The sequence below is a fragment of the Aplysia californica genome, unplaced genomic scaffold, assembly GCF_000002075.1.
Source record: "Aplysia californica isolate F4 #8 unplaced genomic scaffold, AplCal3.0 scaffold00345, whole genome shotgun sequence".
Classification (NCBI taxonomy): domain Eukaryota; kingdom Metazoa; phylum Mollusca; class Gastropoda; order Aplysiida; family Aplysiidae; genus Aplysia; species Aplysia californica.
This window is the reverse complement of record NW_004797615.1, coordinates 406682-431063: the sequence shown is the minus strand read 5'-3', so window position 1 is coordinate 431063 and position 24382 is coordinate 406682. Positions and strand designations below refer to the sequence as shown.

The 24382-nt window shown below is 37.1% G+C and overlaps 1 protein-coding gene and 1 long non-coding RNA gene across 2 annotated transcripts; both read left to right on the top strand.

The window, feature by feature from the left end:
• Positions 1-1785: 1785 nt before the first annotated feature.
• Positions 1786-20367, top strand: LOC101854651 (DNA repair protein XRCC4). Its single transcript, XM_013085115.2, has 13 exons — positions 1786-1973; positions 2100-2312; positions 3127-3339; positions 7594-7754; positions 8255-8445; positions 9441-9605; positions 10593-10649; positions 12522-12597; positions 14499-14610; positions 15405-15435; positions 16341-16471; positions 17465-17548; positions 18648-20367. The coding sequence occupies exons 1-13, from the start codon at positions 1786-1788 to the stop codon at positions 18751-18753; spliced, it is 1728 nt and encodes a 575-aa protein (XP_012940569.1). The 3' UTR covers positions 18754-20367.
• Positions 5295-7587, top strand: LOC118478048. Its single transcript, XR_004858767.1, has 3 exons — positions 5295-6085; positions 6393-6596; positions 6800-7587. It is a non-coding gene; the product is annotated as an uncharacterized LOC118478048 (long non-coding RNA).
• Positions 20368-24382: the final 4015 nt, after the last annotated feature.

Sequence of the window (24382 nt, the reverse complement as noted above, 5' to 3'; positions counted from 1 at the left end):
CCCCCCTCAGAGAACGAACTCGCACTTCTTTCAGCCGAAAAGAGGAAAGTTTTGAAAACAAGTTATAAAGCCTACATTTAATTTCCTTGTTGTTATGCTTTTGCCTTATATTTCCTTTCTATGGATACTTTTGTTGCCTTGAAAAAACTCTCATAAAAAGGATAAGAAAGACGACAAAAATCCTCAACTCAAATGGAAAAAAAAAGTTCCCTACTTTGAACAAAAAACCCACCATTATATAGGCTCAATATGTAGGCCTACTTCCTACAAAGAAAAATTTGATAAACTTTTATGATTTAAAAGTCAATATAATCCTTGCTATTCTGTTCTCTTTGAGAAAGCACCCGCCCAAACCTCTCTACGGCTCCACACGACAGCTTTAATTTCAATAATATTAATATTGAAGGTCAAAACCAGATTCGATCTCTACAAAGTAGCCTTGACACCCCACCACCCCCCATAAAACAGTCCTAATCTAAGTTATGATAGCCTAGATTTGTAACACCGCAGAGTAGCCTAAATACTCTGGTGGTAATGCCGCCCAGTGCACAGTCGCGCGCAACAGGATTTCGTCTGCAACTGATGCTGGTAGCCTACTACTAGACTCTAGATCTAGATCTAGATCTGGTACGGTAGCCTATACACGATCTTTTTCTAGTACTGGAACTGGTAGTAAATGGTGGGACTACAGTTACTGGTCCTGGGGACTGGACTTGGATTTGCCCTGCAAATCAACACTGTTGTAGGCCTACTGCAGACTCAAGTAGGAGATTACTCTCTCTAGTTAGGCCTCTATGCATGAGTACGAGTCCCAGGATTTGGGTTTGGTACGTGGATTTTGGGAATACATGTGTCTACTGGATTTGGTCCGGGGATTTGCTGCTTGCTACTCATTTCTGGTAAATTTGCAGGGCCTAGGCCTTGCTTATCTGGAGATCGTAAATTCGTGACGTCATTGAGTCAAATTGTACTTTCGGTTTGGAACACGCCTGGCGGGAGATCGGCTTGGTGTCTCCAAGCCGGACACATTCTGCGTTTGCATAAAAAAGGTATAAATTAGACCGCCGGAAGTGTTGTCCGTGCTGAAATCGAGACGCGAGACTAAGCGTGGGCTGTGACCGGACAGAAACTTAGAGCACCATTATTTCTCCTTGGCGTAAACATAGATCTAGAATCTAGATCTACATTTTTTAAATTTTTCGAGTAAAATACGGTCTTTTAAACTATGATGGATATATTTTGCAATAGACCTAGATCTACTTCTTCCTAATCTCAACTTGTACTTAATGTTTTATTTTGATTGATAATAGTTGATAGAGATGTAGTTCTAAGTGAAGGTCTAGATCTAGATTTCTGACTTTATTTACACACACACAAAATTACAAAGACTAGATCTAGGTTAGAGTTAGGATTGCATTCAAAGATTAGGTTAGAGTTAGGATTGAGTAGGTAATTCAATTTTTTTAAATGTCAGCCCATATTGTGTTTGATAATTAAGTCACTGTCAGGTTGAAGGGGTTGGAATTATATATATATATATATATATATATATATATATATGTTCTTTTACTTTTTAAAAAGTGGCCAACTTTGAGAGCATACCATGAGTAACTTTTGTTTTTCTCTCTGACTTAGTCTTATATGTGGCCAATGTGAGCTTGAATTATTACAATCAATAGTCAATAACTTTTTAGGGTGTCTTGACTTCTTTGTATGTTCATAATGGCGAAAGCATTTCATTAGCAAAAACTTCTCATGATTAAAACTTCCTTCAGTTTCATCAGTATGGCCCACCGTACCACCCTGTTTAGACGGAAATTGAAGGAAGAGGACCCTGACGAGTACAAAGCTTTTCTGGAGAAGAGAAGGAAGGCGGAAAAGGCCAAGCGCGACGAGGAAAAAAGGAAGGAGGAGGCAGGAGAACTGACACATGCTGAAAAAGAAAAACTAGAGCTGAAAAGAGCTGAGAGAAAGTAAGTAACACCTTTGAGCTGACACTCGAGTCTACTTCTCGTTTAGTAACTTTTATTTTCAGAAACAGGTTGTTTTTTTCTCTTTTAGTAACTTTACCATTGACATCCTTTTTTTTATTTTTTCAGCGCTATACAAAAAGAAAAATATCACAGGAAAAAGGCAAAAGCCGAAGCAGCAGCCGCGGGAAAGCGCCTCAATAGAACTAGGGGCCAGCCAGTGACTCCCGCCCCTGGGAAACGTCCAAAGGACATGTCACCTGAAGAATATCAGCGCTATCGGGCAGCTCAAAGGAAGGCCAGTCGCGATTCACAAAGCACCCAGAAAAAAAAGGCACTGAAGTAGGTTTTTATACATGAGCCTCTCCTAAAAGTTTGTCTTTCTGAGTTCCTACTTACTCTTTGTAGATGTATTCAGAGAGAAAAAGAATGGAAATTCAGTTATGTTTGGTGTCAGTGGATCCTGCGAATTCCACTGATAAACAGGGAGACAAGTTAGATAGAATAGGAAAAGTGGGTTGGGTTTTTTTGGAATAAAGAATTATGCTTATTTTTAACAGTATTTTATGCAACTCAAGGGGGCCCCTTTTTATAGAGGGTTTTGTCTCTGATTGTATGAAAAATGAAGAACAAGTTGATTAAAAAAAGGGTTAATTTGTGATGGAAAAGGGAAAGTTAAGGGTTAGTTTAAGACTGGTCCCTTCCTATTTATATGAACTCTAGGCTGAGTACGATGTATTTGAAATTTGACTCCCCGGCCATGCGCCTGTCATGAAGCTAGACTCTTACACGTTCATCCATCCTATTCATGCTCGAAGAGCTTGGAATAATAATTTGCATTACTTTTCCGAAGTTCTGGTATCGCTGATGGCATTACAGCAGGTAAAATCCATTTAAAAAAGCATGGGAAGTGATGCCTTACAATGGCCGGCATTGTTTGTAGATAGAAAGCTATTATAACTATAAGATGCGCTGATTTCCTGATTTCTGGAAGCACAGTGCCAATTTACAGTCATATTTGTGGCACCAGAAGTTCATATATCAAGCTACGGAGTGATGCAGTCTCATATCGAGATTCTGTTTCAGTTACTATCACAATTCTTTTCTCTTGTAGTAATTTTACCATTGGGATTTGTGAACTATTTTATTTTTTCAGTGCTAAACGAAGAAGGGAATACCACATGAAGAAGGCAGTAGCAAAAGCAGCATCCACAGGAAAACGCCTCAAAAGAGCTAGTGGTCAGGCAGTGACTCCCACAATTTTGAAACGTCCAAAGGACATGTCACTTGAAAAATATTGGCGCTCTCAGGCAGCTCAAAGAAAGGCCAGTTATGATTCACAGAACGCCCAGAAAAAAACTGTACTGAAGTAGGTTTTTATGAGCTTTTCCTAAAAGTTCATCTTTCTGAGTTACTCATTACTGTACTCTTTGCAGATGTATTCAGGGAGAAAGAGAATGGAAATAGTCATGTATTTGGTGTCAATAGATCTAGCGAATGCCTCAGATAGATTGGTAGAAAAGTTAGATAGACAGAGAAAGTCAATTTATGTAATAAAGAAAATACTTATTTTTGGCTGTATTTTATTAATCTAAAGGGGGGCACATTTTATAGTCTTTTCTCTCTGATTGTAAGAAAAATGAAGAATGAGAAGATAAAAAATTGTTGATCTGTGAGGGAAAATAGAAAGTTAAAGATTATTTTAAGACTGATCCTGTCCAATTTATACAAACTCTAAGCTGAGTACAATGCGTTTGAAATTTGACTCTCCTGACCTAACGCCCTTTATGAAACTACTAACATGATGTTCATCCGTCCTTTTCATGCCTGAAGGGACAGGAATAAAAATTTGCATTACTTTAGCATTGTTCTAGTATTGCCGATGGCATTATTTCAGCAGGTAAAAGCTATAATCTGTCTTAAAAAAGCATGGGAAATGATGCTTTACGGTGGCCGGCATTGTTTGTCATGAGAAAGCTGTGCTATTACCGTTAGATGCGCCGATTTTTGGAAGCACAATGCCAATTTATGGTAACATTTGTGTTGCACTGGAATTTCATATTTCACCCTGTGGAGTGACGCAGTCTCATGAAGATGCTACTCCCTCTTTTGTCCCTCAAGACGTAAGTATTTCTTTGTCATGAATGATTTACAAAGTTACTTCCGTAAGATTTTGTGTAGTGAAGTTATATCTGGCCTATATTTTATTGTTGTGTCAGCTATCTGTTGTTGATTGTTTGTCCGTTCATTGCGTCTCTGGTAACCATACCCTCAGGTACATGAAACTTTATGACCCCTACTTGAAAGTAATAAACTAAGTTAGGAAAGTTCATGGCGTAGAAGCCAGGGCTTTAGTTGTGGGTTAGTCGTAGCATAGACGTGGGGTAGGTTGGAAGCAGAAACTTTTGTGTGTGCCTTCTCAGTGAATAAAACTACAGTTCTTGAACTCTTGTGTTTGTTTCAATTTAATAAGCATACCCTTATGAACCCACACAAAGACACCACATTTGTATAATTTATGTGCTTGAATTATCATCTACTTAGCTTTTGTGTTTGTTTGATGAGAGAAAGATAGTCATGCACTTTGTTTTTTTGCCATAAATGTGACTTACTGACCTAGTGACTTTAAATTGTGAGAGAACATAGTGGTTTTTCAAGACATGGTCTTTAAGTTGTGAATGTTGTATCCATCTCAGTGCTTTTGTCTTGAAATTTATGCCTTCTCCAATAATGTTCTTGTTTGGTATGTTATCTATATTTCCTATTCTTGTTATAGTCGTGAGAGATGCATTGCTGTGTTTATCGCAAGGTCCAGATTTATAGAAAATTTACATTTCTTCTCCATTTGTTTTTAGAATCTAGGTGTTAGATACTTAGATTGAGAAATAGTCCTTCAGAATAATTTTGATGTTAATTATTGTAGACGTAGATCAACATTTAGGAATTGTGGATTTCATGCTCTTTTAAGATCAAATTTGGGTTTAGTTTGATTTATTTTTGCCTTCTTTGGTCATGCAGATCTTTCTGTTGTTATGAAGAAGTCATGTACTAGTGTAAGCGGAAGAAACAAAAGTACCAGACTTACTGCAGGGAAAGAAAGTGCCGATAATCAATTCAGGGAGAGAGATGTGACTTTTCCCATGGATATTTTTAAGGGCATACAGTTTAGTTTTGTGTTGATTATATGGTTTGTAATTTATTTTTTTTTGCGTGAGAGTTATGTCCATAAGATCATATTTAAGACTTCTCTTTCAGGGTCATTTTTGTTGGGCGTTTTTTTTTCAGAAATAGACAAAAAAAATTTCCAGCCATATTCCCTGTTTGAGTAGTGTTTTCTTTCAAATTGGTGTTAGAAGTTGAGCTCACAAAAATTGAGTGCTGTAAAAATGTCAAAATATTATTCTGTCTTGTTGGTATAAATCTTACAACATAAAAGTCTACTTAGTGAATGTTGTAATCTTGAAAAGTGAACTGTGTGTTTAAATACCACAAAAAAAGACACAATGAATTTGACTGAAATTACAAGAAATTTCCTTTATTTCAAAGTGAAATAAGACATTAATGTTGTGAAAGTTATGTTCATAAGATTGACAAACATTAATGAAATGTGTTTGAAATTTTGATAATGGATGTGAAAAAACATGATATAGTCAAAGCTTGTGAAACTCCATTCTTTTAGGGCTACTGTCTCATTTTGAATTTGTATTCCTCGTTTCTCCCTTTCTGGTTCAGGGGTTCAAGCCTTAGGTCGGTCCAATGTTGTGTCCTTGGGAAAAGCACTTTACATGAATTTCCCACTTGGCTCTTTCCTTTCAGAGACAGACGTTAAACTCGGAGGTCCCACCTCTTAAATAACCTTATAGTTTTGATAGACGTGTTAAAACCATACCATTTCACTATTTCCCCCCCCCCTTTCTGTGCTGACGTTTTAGGAGAGGCTCATATATGCTTCTGTAATCTATGTTAGCCTGTTAGCCAGCAAAGCTCAAACACTTACTAAAAAGCCTATTTTGTTCATGAAACAGCTATGTCCAGAAAAAAGTAGAGGACATCAAACTTGGGCAGCAAGTTCTGAAACCCCCCTCAACCAGTCCCATTATCAGTTCAACTATGAGGTATGTACAGATATCCTCCAACTGGTATCAATTTTGGGGGGTTCTTTTCCATTTAATTTAAATGAATACTTACTGGGATAATAGTTGATTGATCTAGTTCTTGGACCCAGATCTTAGATTATCTGGAGTTGCTTTGTTTACACGATCTAGCTACATTATATAGTACTAGATAAGATTTTAATCTAGACAAGCTGAGGATAGGGTAAATAAGTCAATTTTTCCTCATCAGCTCATGTTGTGCATACTTATGAATACTTACTGTAATAGTTGTTCTCTACTGTACTAATGGTAACATTTTATTTTTCAGTACAATCAAAAAGCGAGAGAACAGCAAGTAACTTTTCACCTAGCTGTGGCCTTCTACAGGGCTAGCAACACAATCGTCTGGGACAGCTTGATTTTCCTCAGCAATGGCATCACCCATGATGATCAAGCTGTCCAGGAGTTCACCAGACGATAGCTGGGGCTGTTGAGACAGAAGCTGACCAAGCTCACCATCAGTCAGCACAAGGTAGTCATTGTCATATTGTCCTTTTAATATTGATTTTCAGTACCAAAAGACATTGCTGGTAAATAAAAAGACCATTTCGTTGTTTGATATATTTCACAGGAAAGAAGTAGCTTCCGTCATCTAACCCTCCTTTTAGTATTGATTTTCCTTACCAAAAGACATTGCTGGTGAATTAAAAAAACAATTTTGATTTATTTCACAAGGAAGAGGCAGCTTCCATGATCTAACAGCTCCTGCCCCGTCAGCCCCTAAGGTGCTACTATGACTCCGAGCACGGAAAGGGGAAGTCGGTTGTAGAGACTGGCATCCTGAGCCAGGCCTTGAAGTGGGCAGTCTATGAAGGAAGAAACTTCTCCTGCATCAAAGACATGGTGGACTGATATTCAAAGAAATATGGCACAGACAGAAGGTGTGTTAATATTGAGATTTAGAAAGAGAATTGAATGATTTGTATATGTGGACAATTTGTAGGCTGAGTCTTTTTGTACTTTTTTGTTTCTTGATATCCAGGCAATACATTCTGGTGCCAGAAATTGACACAGTGGAGCTGATTCCGGGCGTCCAGACACAAAAGTACCATCAGTTCCAGGCCCTGAAGGAGTTTGTGCTGCACAGGAGAAAGTTTGCTTGCTTCTATGCCACCTTTTTTTTTTTTTAACTGTTGTTTATTTTAATAAAATTATGTATGAAAATGGTCTATTGCTGTGTGTCTTGTTTATTTTCACAATATTCATGTGTTTTCATGTGGTCTGTGACAGTTTTCAGGCCATGGGGTCATTTTTTATGTAAATTATACAAATAAAAATCATTGTTGGCTAGTCCAGACCTGAGAGGTCTGCTCCAGCTGTTCTGAAATTTTACTGCTATTGTAGTATTTGTTGACATTTTTCTTGAAAAAAATTACTACTTAAAAGTTAGAAAGAGAGGAAAAAAATGAGGGCACATGTTTTTAGGCTGTTGCCAGTTATGCATCAAAATTTCATATATATTTCCTCAGTGGCAGCAGTAAAATGAGTTCACAAGAGACGGTGCTTGCCGAAATTGATGTACAACCGCAAGGAGATGGGCATTTCTATCTGCAAACAAGGCTAAAAGATGGTGGTAGAGAAGGTTTCACCTTGACTTTAACAGATGGAGCCAGTGTTTGGGATGGGACAAGTAAGTGGTTCTTGTCTCTATGTTGGTGCTCAGACTTATGATACTTTTATTTTTATACCCAGCACACATTGCCCATTTAATAAAAAGGCGAGTCGGTTAATGACAGTTCCCATTCACCAAATATCAAAGTGACTTATTCTTTGCTTCATCAAATTCAACCCAGAAGTCGAACAGAGCCTATTACATTTATTGTGCAAACAAAAGATCTGACTACTCAATGTGCAATAACCTTCTCATTAGCTGTGTTCATCAAATGTATCAGACGAATCAGATGTATGACCTAAAAAAAAACAAGCATGTTTGATTTTTGACCATTTGATCGAATGGTGCTGAAAATCCTTTCTAATTCTATTTTTATGTTCAATTTAAATATAGAATAAAGTTGCTGTTCTTCGGTGATGTGCTTGTTATAAGTGAGATATAGCTGCTCAACAAGAACTGAGCATTGCGTGTCTTGTCAAAGCTCTTTCTAGTTTTTTTTGTCATGTTTTCCTCCCCAGTCTCTGAGGACATGTTAGACCAACTCTGCAAGAAGAGAAAGATGGATTTTAACACATATGTTGATCAGACGAGAGCGGCTTTTACGAGACAGGAAATGGGTGATCTTTGCTTCGAGTATCACTTATCAACTCAAACCCCAGAGACGGCTCAACTGGCATGGAAAAAACATCTTGTTGCTGATGACATAAAGGTGCCCACGCAAATAATATAATTATTGTTGAACTTGTCCAAAACGACCACCCATAGTCGAGGAGAAAAGTAGTCATCCTTGAAAGGTGTTACTATGATTTATGATATAGACTAAGTCAGGAATTGTCTTGTCGTGTGTTGTGTAATGTTTAGCTTTCAACTCAGCAGATGTGAAGAGAATATTCATTGAATTTAAATCAAAGTAGGTCATTGTGATTTCTATATTATTATGAAGAAAATAAAAATTTTAGCATTGTGTTTCAATCTCTGGTATTTGTGTATCCAGTTTTTATGTGATGCCATATCATTTCGAGGGGAGATGACATAGCTTTCAGACAAAAGCCAATTGAGTTGCTTGTCGTCGATTGAATACTTTCACTCAAGGAAAAGGAATATATCAAGGTTGGCTTTGGACTCGTACTGTGGATTTGATCATATATTGACAAAGCTTGCACCAATCCCTATACACATAAATGGATAGTGAAAACCTTGTGTTATTGCCATGAGGTGATGGTTATGTTATTGTAAATTGTTGTTTTTTCTAAGCTTTGAAGTTTGGATGACTCTCGCCAATGCTGCTTTTCATAATCACGGTGCATTCGCGTGATTTCTGTATACAGCCGAAATCTGCGGGTAAGCCAGATTTTCTTTGGTTTAGCAGTGTTTTTGATTTAGAGAGGTTTTTTGGGGGGTTCCCCTCTGTTTTAGGATTAACCTGTCTGATTTAAGCAGACTCTTCTGTATCTATTTTTATTCATTTCTACTAGGATTGTTGCTCTTTTCGAATGAAGTGACCAAATCTGATAGCGGCGTAAAACACCTACTCAAACAAAAACAAAATCAACACAAGGAACAGTTTTCTATTCACTTTCTCTATAAATCCCTTTCTTTGTTTATCTTGTACTTCTAAGAGTGATAACTTGTTTTGTAAAATCGTCAATCTGTCCTGAAATTATTTCACTTACTAGCGTCTGTTGTTTTCTTCAATCTTCCCAGTTTCAACTTGGCAACGTGAAGCTCCATAAGTGCACAGAACCCGTGAAAAAGATTTGCAGCATGATGAGCCAGTGCATCTCCAACAACAGATCTCTCCAAGCAGATATCAAGGCCCTGGAGACGACCAATGAGAGGCTGTCTGCAGAACGCCAGAACGCACTCAAGGTACAAGGGGAAGTCCCAGAAACAACTGTGGCAGTTCTCAAGGGGTGCCGTGTTTTCTGGTTTGCATTTATTTCATAGCCTTAACAAACAAATAAATTTCCTATTTTTTTCGGGGGGGGGCAGGGAACAGGGGGTGTTTCCTGAGGAATTATCATAACTTACAGAGTACCATCTCATGATTTCTAGTGTGTAATTTATCAGTTTGTGGGTTTCATTCTTTTTGACCTTTTTAAACTTGTTTAATTATGGAAATGTGTTCATTTGGGGAGGGTAAAAATGTGCCAAATTGATTTAGAGTACAAGTATTGAAATGCAGTGTTTTTACATAATAGTTCTAAAATCAGAGCTCTGTGCCATTAACGTGAAGAATCTGTTTTTACCGAGGTCAGCTTTATGTGGATACTCTTCCTCCAAGTAGATAAGGTGGTCATACTTCTTCTTTCTGATGTTTGTACCCAATGGGTTGTAGCATGCAGATTGCCACTTACCTTCCATCTTGGAGAGTGTGCGGACTGTTTATGTCTGCCGACCTCTTCTGGGTTGTGCAATATAAGAATTTTGTGAAATGTCTCATTTTTGTCATGGCAAAATTTTTTTTTAATTGGAAAAAAGTGCCATTTCAGATATTTTGTTAAATCTTTGTAAAGTTTATGCCTTTTCTTACAACTTGTGTTTTGGGTATATCACTGGCAAGCTGTTTCATTGTACTCTGCCCAAAATGCAGTGTTTTAATTTGTTATACAGGTTGCATGTACTCAAGATATATTTTGTCGAAATTCGAATTCTGAATTGCAAGAATGAAACAGTATTTCTCTCTCCTGGTAAATGTAGCTTTATGGACTGACATCAGGTGAAAAGCTTGCTGATAATGTGATCAGTGCTTTTTAATGGCCAGAGGAACTGAATTTTTTTATTTGAGCTGAATTTTTTATCGCAGTTTCCATAACTACAGTATTATTTCTTTTATCTTCCTTTCATTTTCTACAGAGGTTGGAAAAATGTGTGACAGCCAAAGAAGAATTAGAACTTGACTTGTATTCTAAGGTAAAGTTTGCTTTAATTGTTCCTTAAATCTGTACTAAAAAATGTTGAGCTTATTGCCTACGTATTGTGGGTATGAGGTAGATTTCACAGTTATCGTTGGTGTTTCTGTTGGGATTATAGGGTTCAAATTGTTGCTTGTTTCCACTGTTTCTTTGAAAGGAAGCAAAAATGTCAGCTTAAGCTGCAGTGTTCTTGAGAGTTAACTGAAATCCAACTTTGTGCTAGTGAATATGTGCACTGCAAAGTCATTCATTTGATGATGTACAATGCGTGTCTTGTTTGAGAGATTTATGGGATGTGAAAGTGGGTGGTTGGTGGGTGCTCTGGTGTGGTTTGCTCTTCCTGTCTCATCAAACATCTGTTGTTCTTGTATCTCTCCTCTTTTTTTTTTTTGCATTGGTTACTCTCTTGTAACACCTCTAATCTTCGGCACTTATTTGACCTAAATTTGTTGCAAGTGCTGTTAAACTCTTACTAAAGAAAAATAAAACGAAACAAGCGATGTTGAACAGAAACTTTTTAAAAAATGGCATTCCATAATGTTTAAATGATTAGTGCTTTTAGATTTTTCGTTTGAAAATTAGGTTTTTTATTGATAAAACTTAATCCTTTTAGGCTCTCTTGTAACTTTGCTTTAACTATACATATATATTTTTTTATTTTTTTTATGCCAGGCACACAACAATTATCCAAACTGTATAAACTACTGCTTGTTTGTTGGTAGAAGAACTCACGTTTAGTACTGGAAATATAACAGAAATTTCAAAGATTTTTACTTGTAAGACAAAATATTTTAAAGATTTGAAGTTTGAATTACTCAGTTTCAGTTGCATTCATATTGTCACCTAAATTGTTTATATCTTTTGCGTGTTGAAACTGTTGCTCCGAAAGTTTTCCTCTTTCATCTTTCCTTTGATCTGGAATAAGCTACAAATTCATACTTCAGATTTCGCTACCTTAGAATTATAAAGTTCTATCTGACGTTTTTGGCCGTTTTTGAGTTTTTAAGACCACGAGGTCAGAGACCAATTTACGTTCTGTCTGCTCTATCCAAATCGTAAGATTATTCGGAGTCCTTATCAAGATATTCAAAGAACTGCCTTAGAAAAAGCTTGACATGTTTAGAAAAAGCTTGACATGTTGTGAAAAACTCAACATTTTTACATCAAATTTCTCTAAACTAAGTAGTGGGCAGATGAAAATTTGTAATTCTAACGTAGCGGTTTGTCCCATATTGATAGAGCATAGGCCAGGGCACTGTACAAGGAGGGAGAAGGAACGGCAGACAGAAAAAGAGATGGGAAGACACTATGACGGAATGGACAGGTTTATAGTTGGGTGAAGTCCTTTGAAAGGCTAAAAATAGAGAAGGATGGAGAAAAGTGGTTGCCCAATCATCTTGGCTCACCAACGGTCATCTAAGACTAAGGGATAAGTATAAGATAGATCATTCAGACACTGAAGAAGACCTGGCAGTCAGCTCCCTTGGTCCATACTTTCCTGTTTTGTGTACATTGCTCAGGCCCTGGCCTGTCCACCCTGGACTCTTACTCTGCCGTGGGTGGTTGGCAGGTGCTCTGGTGCGGTTTGAGCCTACTTTCCTATCAAACTTTTATCGTCGTCCAATTTTCTTCTATTCTTTTCTTTGTATGTTTTCTCTAATAATACCTCTAATTTTTGGCTCTAATATAACCTATTTGTGTTGGAAGTGCTGTAAAATATAACTAATACTCAACTAAAATTTCCTCTTTCTGACTTCTTCTCTATCCTTACACTATGCGGTGTAGGACTGTGTTGTCCCAAAGCCATCTCATATAAATCACGTTATAATTTTTCTACTACCATCTTGACCTCCCTTTTGTATGTCTACAGTTTGTTGCTGTTTTAAACAGCAAAAAGCAAAGAATCCAGCAACTGGTGGAAAATGGTGATGCTGAGTCACTGGATGGTAATTGAAACATTTTTGTCACCTGTTTAATGGTTGGGGGGGGTTTTTTTGGTTGTTTTTTTTTTTTTTTTGCTCTGATTTTCTTTACACATAGACTTTTTATTTGGTATATGTATGTGTGTGTGTGTTGTTGGGGGGGGTATCAGATAAGACTTGCTCTTTGCTGGAATGTTAAACTTCTCTTACTGTTGTTCTCTAATTGATGATGACACCATAGGTACAATGCATAATGATTGTCGAGGTTTGTGCTGCTTCCGTTTAGTTTTTAAAAATTTCTGTTTAAATGTCAATATTTCACAAAGGGTTCTGCTATACAGTGGTGTGGTGTCCAAAAGAAACTGGAAAATGTAATCACCTAATCAACACGTTAAAGCATTGCTCTACGTACTCATCAGCATACCAATTTATAGCTAAGTAAATTCTGCATCATCTAAAAAATTATTTCATCTATGTTAAGAGACGCCCGAGATATGGTCACTCAAAATTGACCTTTAAATACCTTTAAAATCAGGCTTGGCAAATTGTGCAAAATCAAAGAAAAGTAAATTTGTCTTCGCCCATGTATTGAGGAGCATCAATATTGATAAAATGGACATACGTTAGATACCCAATGAATGGAGAATTTTTTTTTATTGCAATGAACAATGTTTTATTTTGATATTTTGTCTCGATAGTTTCAAACAAAACGAAAACAGAGCTATCACAAATGCCACACAAAACCTGGACTTAACATTAAATGGGATCATTGTTATTTTGCCTTGGAGCTATTGGTTTTGTGTAGTGCACGAACCCTTTGGGCATCGACTTGATTCAATTTTGGACATAATTATCCGTCATTTCATCCCAAATGTCACAGAAAGTTGCAAACAAAGGGACTGAATGGGGAGCAAAGTTGCTTCTCTTCAGCTGCTGTTTTATGGTACTTCAACTTCACTCTTCACGCATCTGTAGGATTCATATCGGGGCTATTTATTGGTGACCACTCCAACAGTGATTTGCTTTTGTTTTCCAAGAATTATCTAGTGGCATTGTTGGCCCCTTGAGCAAGTTCTTTGTTATGCACAGAGATGTCTACTTGAATGACACCGTGACGGAAATTTCTCATGAGGGTGGTTTTGTTCATTCCACCCCAGACCACCCAAAACTGACAGTTTCATGGCCTCTGTTCCTCAATGACAGATGATTATGTCCAAAATCTAACTACGAGAGTCCATGTGCAAAAATGGTTTCTTGATCGACACGTAACCATTAAACAAAAACTAAATTAATACTAATGAGCACTTGTTATGTTAAGTCCAGGTTTTGTGTGGCTTTAGTTACAGCTATGTTTTCCAATCTGTTTGAAAATATCACTAGAAGATGCTGTTCATTGCAGAAACAGTAATATTCTCTTTTCATATATGATATTCAACACATGTCCATTTCACCAGTGTTAATGCACTTCAATATATGCACGAACACACTTTTGCATTTCTCTGGTTTAGCACAATTTTGCCAAGCCTGATTTTTTTAGGTCAATTTTGAGTGACCATATCTTGGGTGTCTCTTAACATAGATGATATATTAATGTGTCAGATGATGCAGAATTTATTCAGCTTTAAATTGGTATGCTGCATGAATGGGTAGTGCAAGCCTATAACACGATGATTTGGTGACTACATTTTCTCTTTTTTCACCACTCTATAGAGAGATGACTGTTTAACCCCTGAGAGTGAAGCTCCTTCTTTGATGAATCCACTCACAAAAATCTGTGTAATTTGAAGAGTCAGTTCGACACAGACATTGATGCTCGGTGTAAACAGACATAATTCTTTCATTTCACAAGCTCTATCCTGCAATTGTGACTCAAGGTTTCTGAACGCCTATTCTTTTTTTGACAATTTTCATTGACTGTCCTTTAGGTCAGCCAGATTCTCCTGTTGCAAGCACGTCCAGGGAAGAAATTCCATCCTCTAAACCTGAGACTGTTCCAGCTGTTAAAAATGGAAGCCAGTCGAAACAAAAACGCAGCAGGTGTGGTTGAAATACTTGCTCCTTTGTAATTTCATATTTTTAGGTAGTAATATAAGGTTACCGTCAAAAAGTTCTTTGGATGCACAGTTAGGCCTGAGAACAGCTCCCACAGTGTTGCCATATCTAGGTTAAGAAGAACCAAAAAGGACTATTCAATTTTTTTTTTATTACTGAAGGGAGGTATGTTTGACAATGACATGCTTAATAGACAATACTATAGTACCACAAAGCAACATTGCCAGTTACAGGAAAAAACTATTTTTTGTCTCAGATTGTTAAGTGTAAGGCTCTGCCATATGCCAGTTTGAAAAGTGACGTATGACAGTCTTACACTGAGCAGTCTATATAGCTACTTTTTTATTATTATTGCGGTGTGTGGATAAGGGTAGGGTCATCATTTTAATTTATGTGAACGCTGATAAAATAGGGCATGGATTTGTTATGTGTGAATAACAACAAGTTCACAAAAATGTATCATGTAACCAGTGGTAAGAACCACAGGTGTTTGGGTTTTTTTGTTGTATTAGTGAAATTTTTCTTTTTTGTTTTTCCAATGAAGATTTAATCTGTCCCCATTGTTCTATGCAAGAAAAATTCTGAAATTATTCAAACAGGAGCCCAAATATATGAAATTATGGGATTCTGTTAATTTGAACAAAGAATGATAAAGGAAAATAATCAGAAATTATGCAAAAAATGATCAAATTTTGCTAAATTATGCGGGGTGCATAAAACCACGGGGGCAGTTTAATTAGTAAATCTTGTTCAAACCAAAATTCTGTTTTTCTTTGTAGTGACTCTGAGGACCCAGACACAGATGAAGAGGTGAGAACAATTGCTTGTGAGCTGTCCTGTTGTTCAGCGTAGAATTCTTTATGTCATTTTCCTTATATTCCCTATCTAATAAGAGTACAAAAAAAAAGAAAAAACATTTTTTCCCCTGGGTTTTTTTAAAAACATCTTCGTAGCTTTATGAAATTTAAAGTAGCACAGAGAGCTTTACGACTAATATTTCATTAATCGAATTGAAGAATATTCTCAGAATTTTAATTTATCTTGCAAGGCATAATGTATCTTCCAGTTACTTTTTCGAAGAGTATTAGGGGTCAAATTCACATTCATCCCTCTCCTGTTTACCTTCTTTTCTAACAATGTCCACTCATTTGTTCAACTTACTGTGCACTTAGTAACCTTCTAATGTTCACATTCTCTTGCGCTTGGTAGAAGTGAAAGTGAAGGTTGACTTTTAATGCCAGCTCTGACACACTTTCGTCACTAAAATTGGAATGGTTCTATTCTTCATCATGACCAAGTTTACCTTTAGGAAATTACATAGGCTAAACTTTTGGCATAGAGGTTGAACTCTCAAGTGCTGTATTCTTAATCAGCAGGTTTTATCAAGGTTGAAAAAGAAAGGGTTATTTGAAATTAATAGCACTTTGGGAACATAATGTGTCAAAAGTTAACGAGCAGAAATCGAATGAAATCAAGGTTTCTATATAGGGATACCCTTCAAGATGTGCAAATAACCTGACACATGTCCTCAGATTTTGAGACCCCCAAAGGTTTCTATCTTCTACATTTGGCATTCTTTGCAAGGCTTGTTTTTTTTTTTTAATCACTTCCTTGATTCCAGAAGTGAAATAAGAACTGTGATGGGGGGGTGTCACAATGAGGCTGTAAAAGATTGGAAGTTTTAGATATCATCCACACCTTATCTCTCTCCTCAGGACCACAGGACTAAAAGACAGAAGAGAAGTCCGGTTCCTCCAAAGATAAAAACTGTGGTCTCAGACACCTCACTCAATCTCGGAGATGGCATAGAAGAAGAGGAAGAAAAGATGGCCACTGTTGCACGCAGGTCAGATTTTCTGTTTTCCTCTTTTTGTGACGTTTTGTGACAAAATGTCTAAAGTGATGTTACAGTATTGCGATAAAATTGTTGACAGAACTGGATTGAAAACTGGTCAACATTATTGTCAGTTTGTTACTTTTCTAGGAAAGTCCTGCTCTTGATGCTTTCAACTTTTTGTCCGAAAACAGCAATGTTTCTTGATAAAGTCAAAAACCACATTCTCCCTTGGGACTGTCTTTGTCAGGTATGGGGAAGCGTGTTCAAGTCGCGGGCCAGATTAAGCGATTCCAAATATCTTGTGTGCCAAAGCAGGACTAAATTGGGTGAAATCGGTTGACATATCCAAGCTCTCAAAGGCGAAACTAAAAATTGACGCTATAACATAAACCGCTCAAGGGCATTTCATGATATAAAATATTAGATATAATATTACTTCCAGCTGGGCCACAAACTATTGATTTTTTGCTAATTATTTGTCTGCTCTCACAGTCATTGCTCTTACCTGACAATGATGGACAATTTGCTGCTTTGAAATTATCTCCTTTCACCTTCTCTCTTGCTTTCTAATCATGTTGTCGTCTGCTTTCATCTCAACTCTCTGCCCCCTCCTCTGGGCTCCTGACTCTTTCTGCTGCCTGTCTACTCCTACTCCTTGGTTCCTTCTTACTGCTGTCTTTCAGCCATACCCCTGATCTTAGGTTAGGTAAGATCTAACACCAAGCCTTCTCGGAAAAGGACAGGGAAAAAAACCCAGAGGTCCCGTGTGCAAGTTGTGCATGTTGAAGATCCCTTGGTGGTCCTAAAATCAATGAGAGTAGGCTTCGGCCTTCACCCAGGTAAAATTCAAAATTAATTCCTATCAAACTGAATTGCTTAATGTGTCCAGCACACTCGTAAGATCTTCTGCGGTTGCAAGCACCGTAAAATACTTACCGAAATAAAAAACCCACTCACCATCTTGTTATATTTCATCTATCACCTTCACTTGTCTGTCATCAGGCCCAGAAGACAAGCGCCGAGTAAAAAACAAACCCCAGCCAAGCCCGTGTTACCGCGGGTGTCTTCTGGAAACTCCTCCCAAAGGTAATCTCGGACTGTAGCAACACGTTTTTTTTCTTTGCTGGAGCTCGGGGGGGGGAGGGTCACAAAAGACTTGTTCCATTTCCATTTATTTTATCACTATTGTTCTCAATATTATTATTATTCAAGAATTGTTTTGAAAAGTGAGTTGTCTAATAATTACATTTTTATGTAATTGTTTATAAGATGTGTCCCACGAGATGGGGGGTGGGGGGTCCTTGATTTTTGTACTCTTATGTTCTTTTTCATGTGACAGTCTGTTTTATAAATCTTTATCCATATAACACTGACAGGTGTACAGGGGGGGTTGGAGGGTGCAACTGATAGGTCCTATTTCTTTTCTTTACTTTCTCTCTGTTGTTGCTCTCTGTGTGTCTTTATTTTTCCTTTCATGAAATGGCTGTCATTGTGACAATGTTCTTCTCTTTATTCAAATAAATAAACAGTGTAGATGATCGGGAGGTTTGCAATCGCTGTTAGGAAGCGTTGTGTTATTTCTAAAATTACTAATGTCATAATATCTTACTCAACATGTGGTTGCTCAATTCGTTTGAGGAGAGATTTGAGGTGAATATCTTTCTTTTTCCTCCAGTTATCTATGTAAGTAAGCTGTGACGATAATGAGGAAGTTTACTGTTGTAACAGTCTAGTAGTCCCAAATAACAGCTGAACGAATAAAATTATTTGACAAGATAAAATTATTTTTCTCACTCTTCAAAAAGTGAGTAGGACAAATGTGAAATGCGCTAGACAAATAGGTTAACACGTCTCATACCACACGCATTCTCACAATTCATCCCCGGCAGCCTGTACTCAAGGATTCCCTGTTGGAAGTGATATTTCTAAAAAAAACAATAATGATAAGTGGTAAAGCACATAGAGCCTGCTACAGAGTACAGGTATTCCTATATAAATGCAATTATTATTATTATTATTATTATTATTATTATTATTAATACTATTAATATAAATTATTTTGCAGACCATTCATCTATTTGAAGCAAGGTTTTTACTTCACGCAAATTAATTTTTTGAAAACTTCTGCTTAAAATTTCTTCAGGGTTTATTTTTTCATTCCAATTTTTCCTTCTTTTTGTTTCAGGCCTGGCAGTGCAAGTCGTAAGTCAAGTTTACGCAAAAGTGGTTCTGATAACTCCAATAAGTCCACTGACAACCTTGACCCTGATGACCTCCTAGATAACTTCTAGACACACACTGCCATAATGTCCATTAGCACTTCTTCTTACTGATGTTCACTTGGGTCAATGAGGCAAACCTGTTTTGCCCCTGCAGATATTGATGTGTGAGGTGGGGGGGGGATGATATTTAGTATAAGATAAAGCTTTATTGTCAGCTTTATTGTCGTTGATTTGGTTTTTCACCACGTACCCATGCACAAGCATACACACACGCATGCTCTCACACACACACACACACACACACAGAGACACACGCTTGCATGTAGTCATGATTATGGGGTATGTCTAATGGAATCTACTCTGGTGCATTTTACCTGTGTTGGGCAAAGCAGGGCAGACTATAGAGGCTTTATTTTGTTAGCGTTTCCTTTACAGAAAACAACTGAATTTTTAATTTAACAGTTTACACAATTGTAAATATAGTAGATTTATGAATTATTAAAGTGATGACAAATGATTGCATATATTTCGTATAGACACCTATTTTTTATTGGTTTCCACCCGTGGACATGGTCCATAATCCATCAAAGAATGTGTGTGATGGAATTTTTCTCATTATCTGAATGCCTAAGAATCTGTTTAAAAATAAATATCCACCTAGGAACCCAGTTTGAGTGAGCTCTGGGCTACAGACTTTTCTGAGCTGTTTGGGTGAAGAGAGAGGGGTTGTCGTGGACTAAATAAGCTCATCCATTTTGCATAGCGATGATCATCGAGTTACCTGAGAACAAGACACTGAGTCTAAAAAAGCGCCAATGCTAAATGTCAAGAGGAAAATCTTTTTCTGTCTTCCTTTTTTTATTTTAAAAAAAAAGAAAGAAAATATTAAGTTTTTCTGTACACAGTCGTTCTTTTGAAATGAAAAATGTGTATGCCTGATGTACTGTGAGTTGTTTATGGGCAAATAGGTCTGTGAATGTTATTGAGGAAGGCTCCTGTGAATAAATGAATTAGTGAGAAAATATACTTGTGAATGTGAAGAGGATGAGAAGATGGAGAGTAAATTATGAAATTTAAGTAAAAGAATAATGGTGTGTATGGATGAAGAGAAAAGATGAAAATGGGGTCAATATGAGTCTTGAGAGATGCTACTAATTTATATAAATAGGACCAATCTTATTTTTCACTGTCTGACTTAGCTTTCTTCTGTTAGGAAAAACACATGATCTATCAATGAATTCTTTAATTTGTGTGTGTGCCTGTGAAAACGAAGCAATGTGTTGGCAGAGTAAATTTTGCTTCAGACCTCATTATGTGTGAAGTAGTCATTCAAGAACCAAAACTGCAGTTTTGGCTTGCAGAAACACTATGTGGCTTATTAATGTTTTTAGTTATTACAGTTCAAGCATGCGACACTGTGAAATCTGAAAAAGTGACACTTTGACTTCATTTGTCTGTTTGTGTCTTCATACCTCGTCTACCAGCGTCTGGTCTCATTTAGGAGACCCGAGTTCAATTCCCAAATAGGGAGAATGTTTATTGAATGCCTCTATATTTCTGTATTTCTGTTGGGATGTTGTATCCCTCTCAGCCTGAGTTGGCTCTGACAGGCAGGGTCGGATGCCCACCTAAATGATGATCTAAATTGTGTTGAAGGGGGCAATAAAACACCTACACTTAAAAGATAAAATACCTCATCACATATTTAAATTCGTCATTTCTCTAAAACTACTGGGAATATTTTTAAAATTTTGTGGACAACAAATTCAGTTAGGAGCCACAGGACACAACATCAGACCAAGCTGAGACTCGAACCCCTGAGCCCGCAATCCTAGATTGCGGAGCCCGCAATCCTAGATTGCGGGTTAATTTCCCTAACCACTAGGCTGTATAGAACTACAGCAAGATGCAATAGATACAGTTCGTATGTTTTTTTAACTTTTGTGTCTTTCACCTTTTAACATGGGCAGCTTGTTACCTCAAACCCTGTTCTGTAGATGTATAATTTCTTTAGTGTTTGTTTTTGCTTCTCATTGGTCATTTCATATTTTTCAATGACAATAAATCATATTTATACTTACTTATACATACTTGTTCGGTCTTTTGGTCCCTTGTTCTTTGAACCATATATACAGTATAACACACATAGGTCGAACACAGAAGACTCGAGATCACGCATTCGTCGAACTATGCCTGCGGTCCCGGGTTGTTGTTTTTTCTTCTTTATCTTTGTAAGATATCCCTCGAACTACGGATCCCTCGAACTACCGAGGTCGGTCCCTACGAATTCGAGCCATCCGTGTTAGTGTTATACTGTATTGGAAAGATTGTAACAAATTTGTACATGCATTTTTTTGCTAGTTCCATCATTAGTGTAGGTGTACGATTAGTCTCAATTATGGTGGTTTGTCAGATGGACTCTACCCAATTTGTGTTGGAAAAAGCAGGGTGGACTACAGAGGTGATTTATTTTGTTAGTGTTTCCTTATTAAAAAAAACAATTTGTTGGCCAGCTGTTAAAATGTACGAAGCCCAGAATTTTTAATTTTTTTTTTACATTTTCTTTTCTTTTACATTTTCTTTTATTAAACTGCAGTTTCTTAAACTGTGGTGTATTAATTGCATGTGTTCAAAAATTATTTGGTCGTAATTCAAAGTGTAAAAATTGACAAAAAAGAATTAAAAAATACATGTGTACAATTGTTAAAAGACTGAAGCTGTTTTTTCTCTTTCCTGAAAATGGAAGAATGATATTTTCTGGGCTCAGTACGTTTTAATAGCTTGCGGACAAATTGTAATCTAGTAGTGTCAGGGCCTCGGATTACGGACACTGGGACTGAGTAAACAGAATTTTGTTTTGCACTTAGTCATGGTCAGTCTGAGAATATGGGTCATTGGCGGGTACTCTGAAAATGATTGTTTGCTCCTTCTTTCCTTATCAAATATCTGTCATCATTGTCTCTCCTCCTATGGGTGATTGATGGGTGCTCTGATCTCGTTTGCTACTTCTTTCCTTTCAAATATCTATTGTCCTTAGCTCTCTTCCTTTCTTTTGTGTTTGTTACTTTCTTGTAACACCTCTAATCTTTGGCACTTATATGACATAATTGTGTTGCAAGTGCCGTAAAACTCTTACTAAAATGAGTCTTAGTATGTGTGTAGAGTGGACAGTTGGAAGGTGCTGTGGTGTGGTTTGCTCCTTTCCTATCAAACATCTATCCTCATTATTTTCCCTCCCTCTTTTGTTATCTTCAGCACTTACATGACTTATTGTGTTGCAGATGCCGCGATAGTCGTTCTAAAACTAAAACTAAAGAAATGTACAGCGTTCTCTGGTGAACAAAGTGACTATTCTAGCCCTGTGCACAATATATAGGAAAAAATGGAGTTCTGGATCTGTAGCCTTAAGGCATGGGTAGATCTTTTCAGAAGTCTTTCCTGTTTCGTCATATAGGAGGCTGTTGTCTTTGGAAAAAAACCAAAGTTTCAAGAGGGTGGTTGGCGGGCGTTCTGGTACGGTTTGCTCCTTCTTTTCTATCAATCATCTTTCGTCGTTATCTTTTCTCCCTCTTTTCTTTATATTATTACGTTATTCTCTAGAAACACCTCTGATCTTCAGCACTTAAATGACCTGATTGTGTTGCAAAGGCTGTAAAATTCTTATGAAAACTAATAACCCAAGTTTCATTATTATCAGCAGGCTGAGCATCATGTCTCATTTCTATCGAGCCTGAGAGTCAGTGTCTTTCTCCCCCTCCCCCACCACCCCTTCTCTCCCCCCCACTCATTTGCTTTCTCCTCTTTGTCTGTCTCCCTCCCTCTATCTCTCTTTGTCTGTCTCCCTCCCTCTATCTCTCTTTGTCTGTCTCCCTCCCTCTATCTCTCTTTGTCTGTCTCCCTCCCTCTATCTCTCTTTTTCCTCCTCTTCCTCCCCATCCCCACCCCTTTATTTTTACTTTTGCCTCAGTGTAAATATATATTATGGTAATGTGATTTTGTTAGGTTTTTCCTTTCTCCAAGAGCATTGAGATAAAATCTCTCTCTCTCTCTCTCTCTCTCTCTCTCTCTCTCTCTCTCTCTCTCTCTCTCTCTCTCTCTCTCTCTCTCTCCCTCCCTCTCCCCCCCCCCTATAGTACTGCAAGACCCAAGAGGTCACTAGAGCAAAAACTGTAAGCAAAGACCAAAGAAATGTTTTATAAAGATATGAGCATTCATTTATTGCCACAAAATAGTCATTAACAACCTTTGATATTATTGGAATACAAATCAGTACAAGATAGAGTACAAAGAGTCAGGCATCAGACCAGCCTTTTAGTTAATACATAATAACAAGGTAAATAATAATATTATCCCTCCCTTTCTCATCTGTCACTTTAGAGCTGCAATAAAATCTTTACTTCAACTTCTTTGAGTTGACTTGCGAAGTCAATTATGAATTTCACAAAACCACCTTTGACCTTCATAGTATACAAAGATAAGACACACTCATTTTAAATTTAAAATCAACAAAAAAAAATTGCATCACAGAATGCAAAAACTGACAATATCTTGCATTTTTTATCTCAAAATCAGAAACCTTTTCAACTTGTTGACTGCTCATATTGGAATTATACTAATCTGGCAGGAAAATTATATCCAGGACTGAGTTCAGATTTAGTATCTGAAAAAAGGTTTGCAAACAGACAAAATTCAGCAGTAAATTTTAGCTAATGAAAGACCATGCTTGGTGGTGGAAGTCTGATGTGGCAAGCTGTTCAGCTGTTCTAAGCCCAAAGGCACTTTTTTTACAAGAGAGAAAGAGAAAGATTCTACCTAAATTGTGTACTTTTTCTTGCTATTTTCAAATTTTTGAATTTGAATTTCGCAAAAATATTCCCATCGAACATGCAAACAATACAGCTCTGAGCACAGGATTTTGAGCAAATTTTCCAGGAATTTTGTGGGGTGAAATATTTTACTCGTCAACATGGCCTATGCAAGCTGCAATTCCAGGCTCAGGATGTGTAGTAGGAATATATTTATGTCAAATATAATTGCATGCAGAAGCTAAAAATAAAAGAATAGTGAACGTATGACTTGTCTTTGTTGAATAAAAGAAATAACGGAAGAAGTAATGAAATTCAGGTGAACTATAACAGCGATCTACCGTAGTTGCAGGATTTCTTGACTAACTCTGAGTGTTGTTCAAATTTTAAAGAGTTAAGAAACTAAATAAGGAAAAAAAAGTTCCAAATTTTAGGCTTAGAACATCTGGAACAGCTGGTCAACAATTAATTCAAAACTGAACTTTTTTTAAGCTATTTAAGAATACAAGAGAAAATAGTGCATCAATAATTATTATGTTTAAGTATAAGACAACATTATTGAAGTATGAGGGAGTAAGTAAGATAAGATGACTCATAGGTTATATTAAGTAACAAAAGCAAGCTAAAGCTTTTCCCTTACCCAGGCACAGCGCCTACATCTATTCTTTGGATATATGCGATTATAATAATACCTCGATGAACACACAAATGGTGACATGTCAAAGTCAAAGTTGTGCTAGGACATCCTTTTTTTTTCTAAAGACAGACAGAGCCATCAGTTCTTACAAGCAATTTAAATTTAAGGTCTATGCTAGCCTAATACTAATGGTAAGTTGCTTGCCTCTCATGCCAAAGTACTTGGTTAAATTTCCATTCTATGCAGGACTACTCGC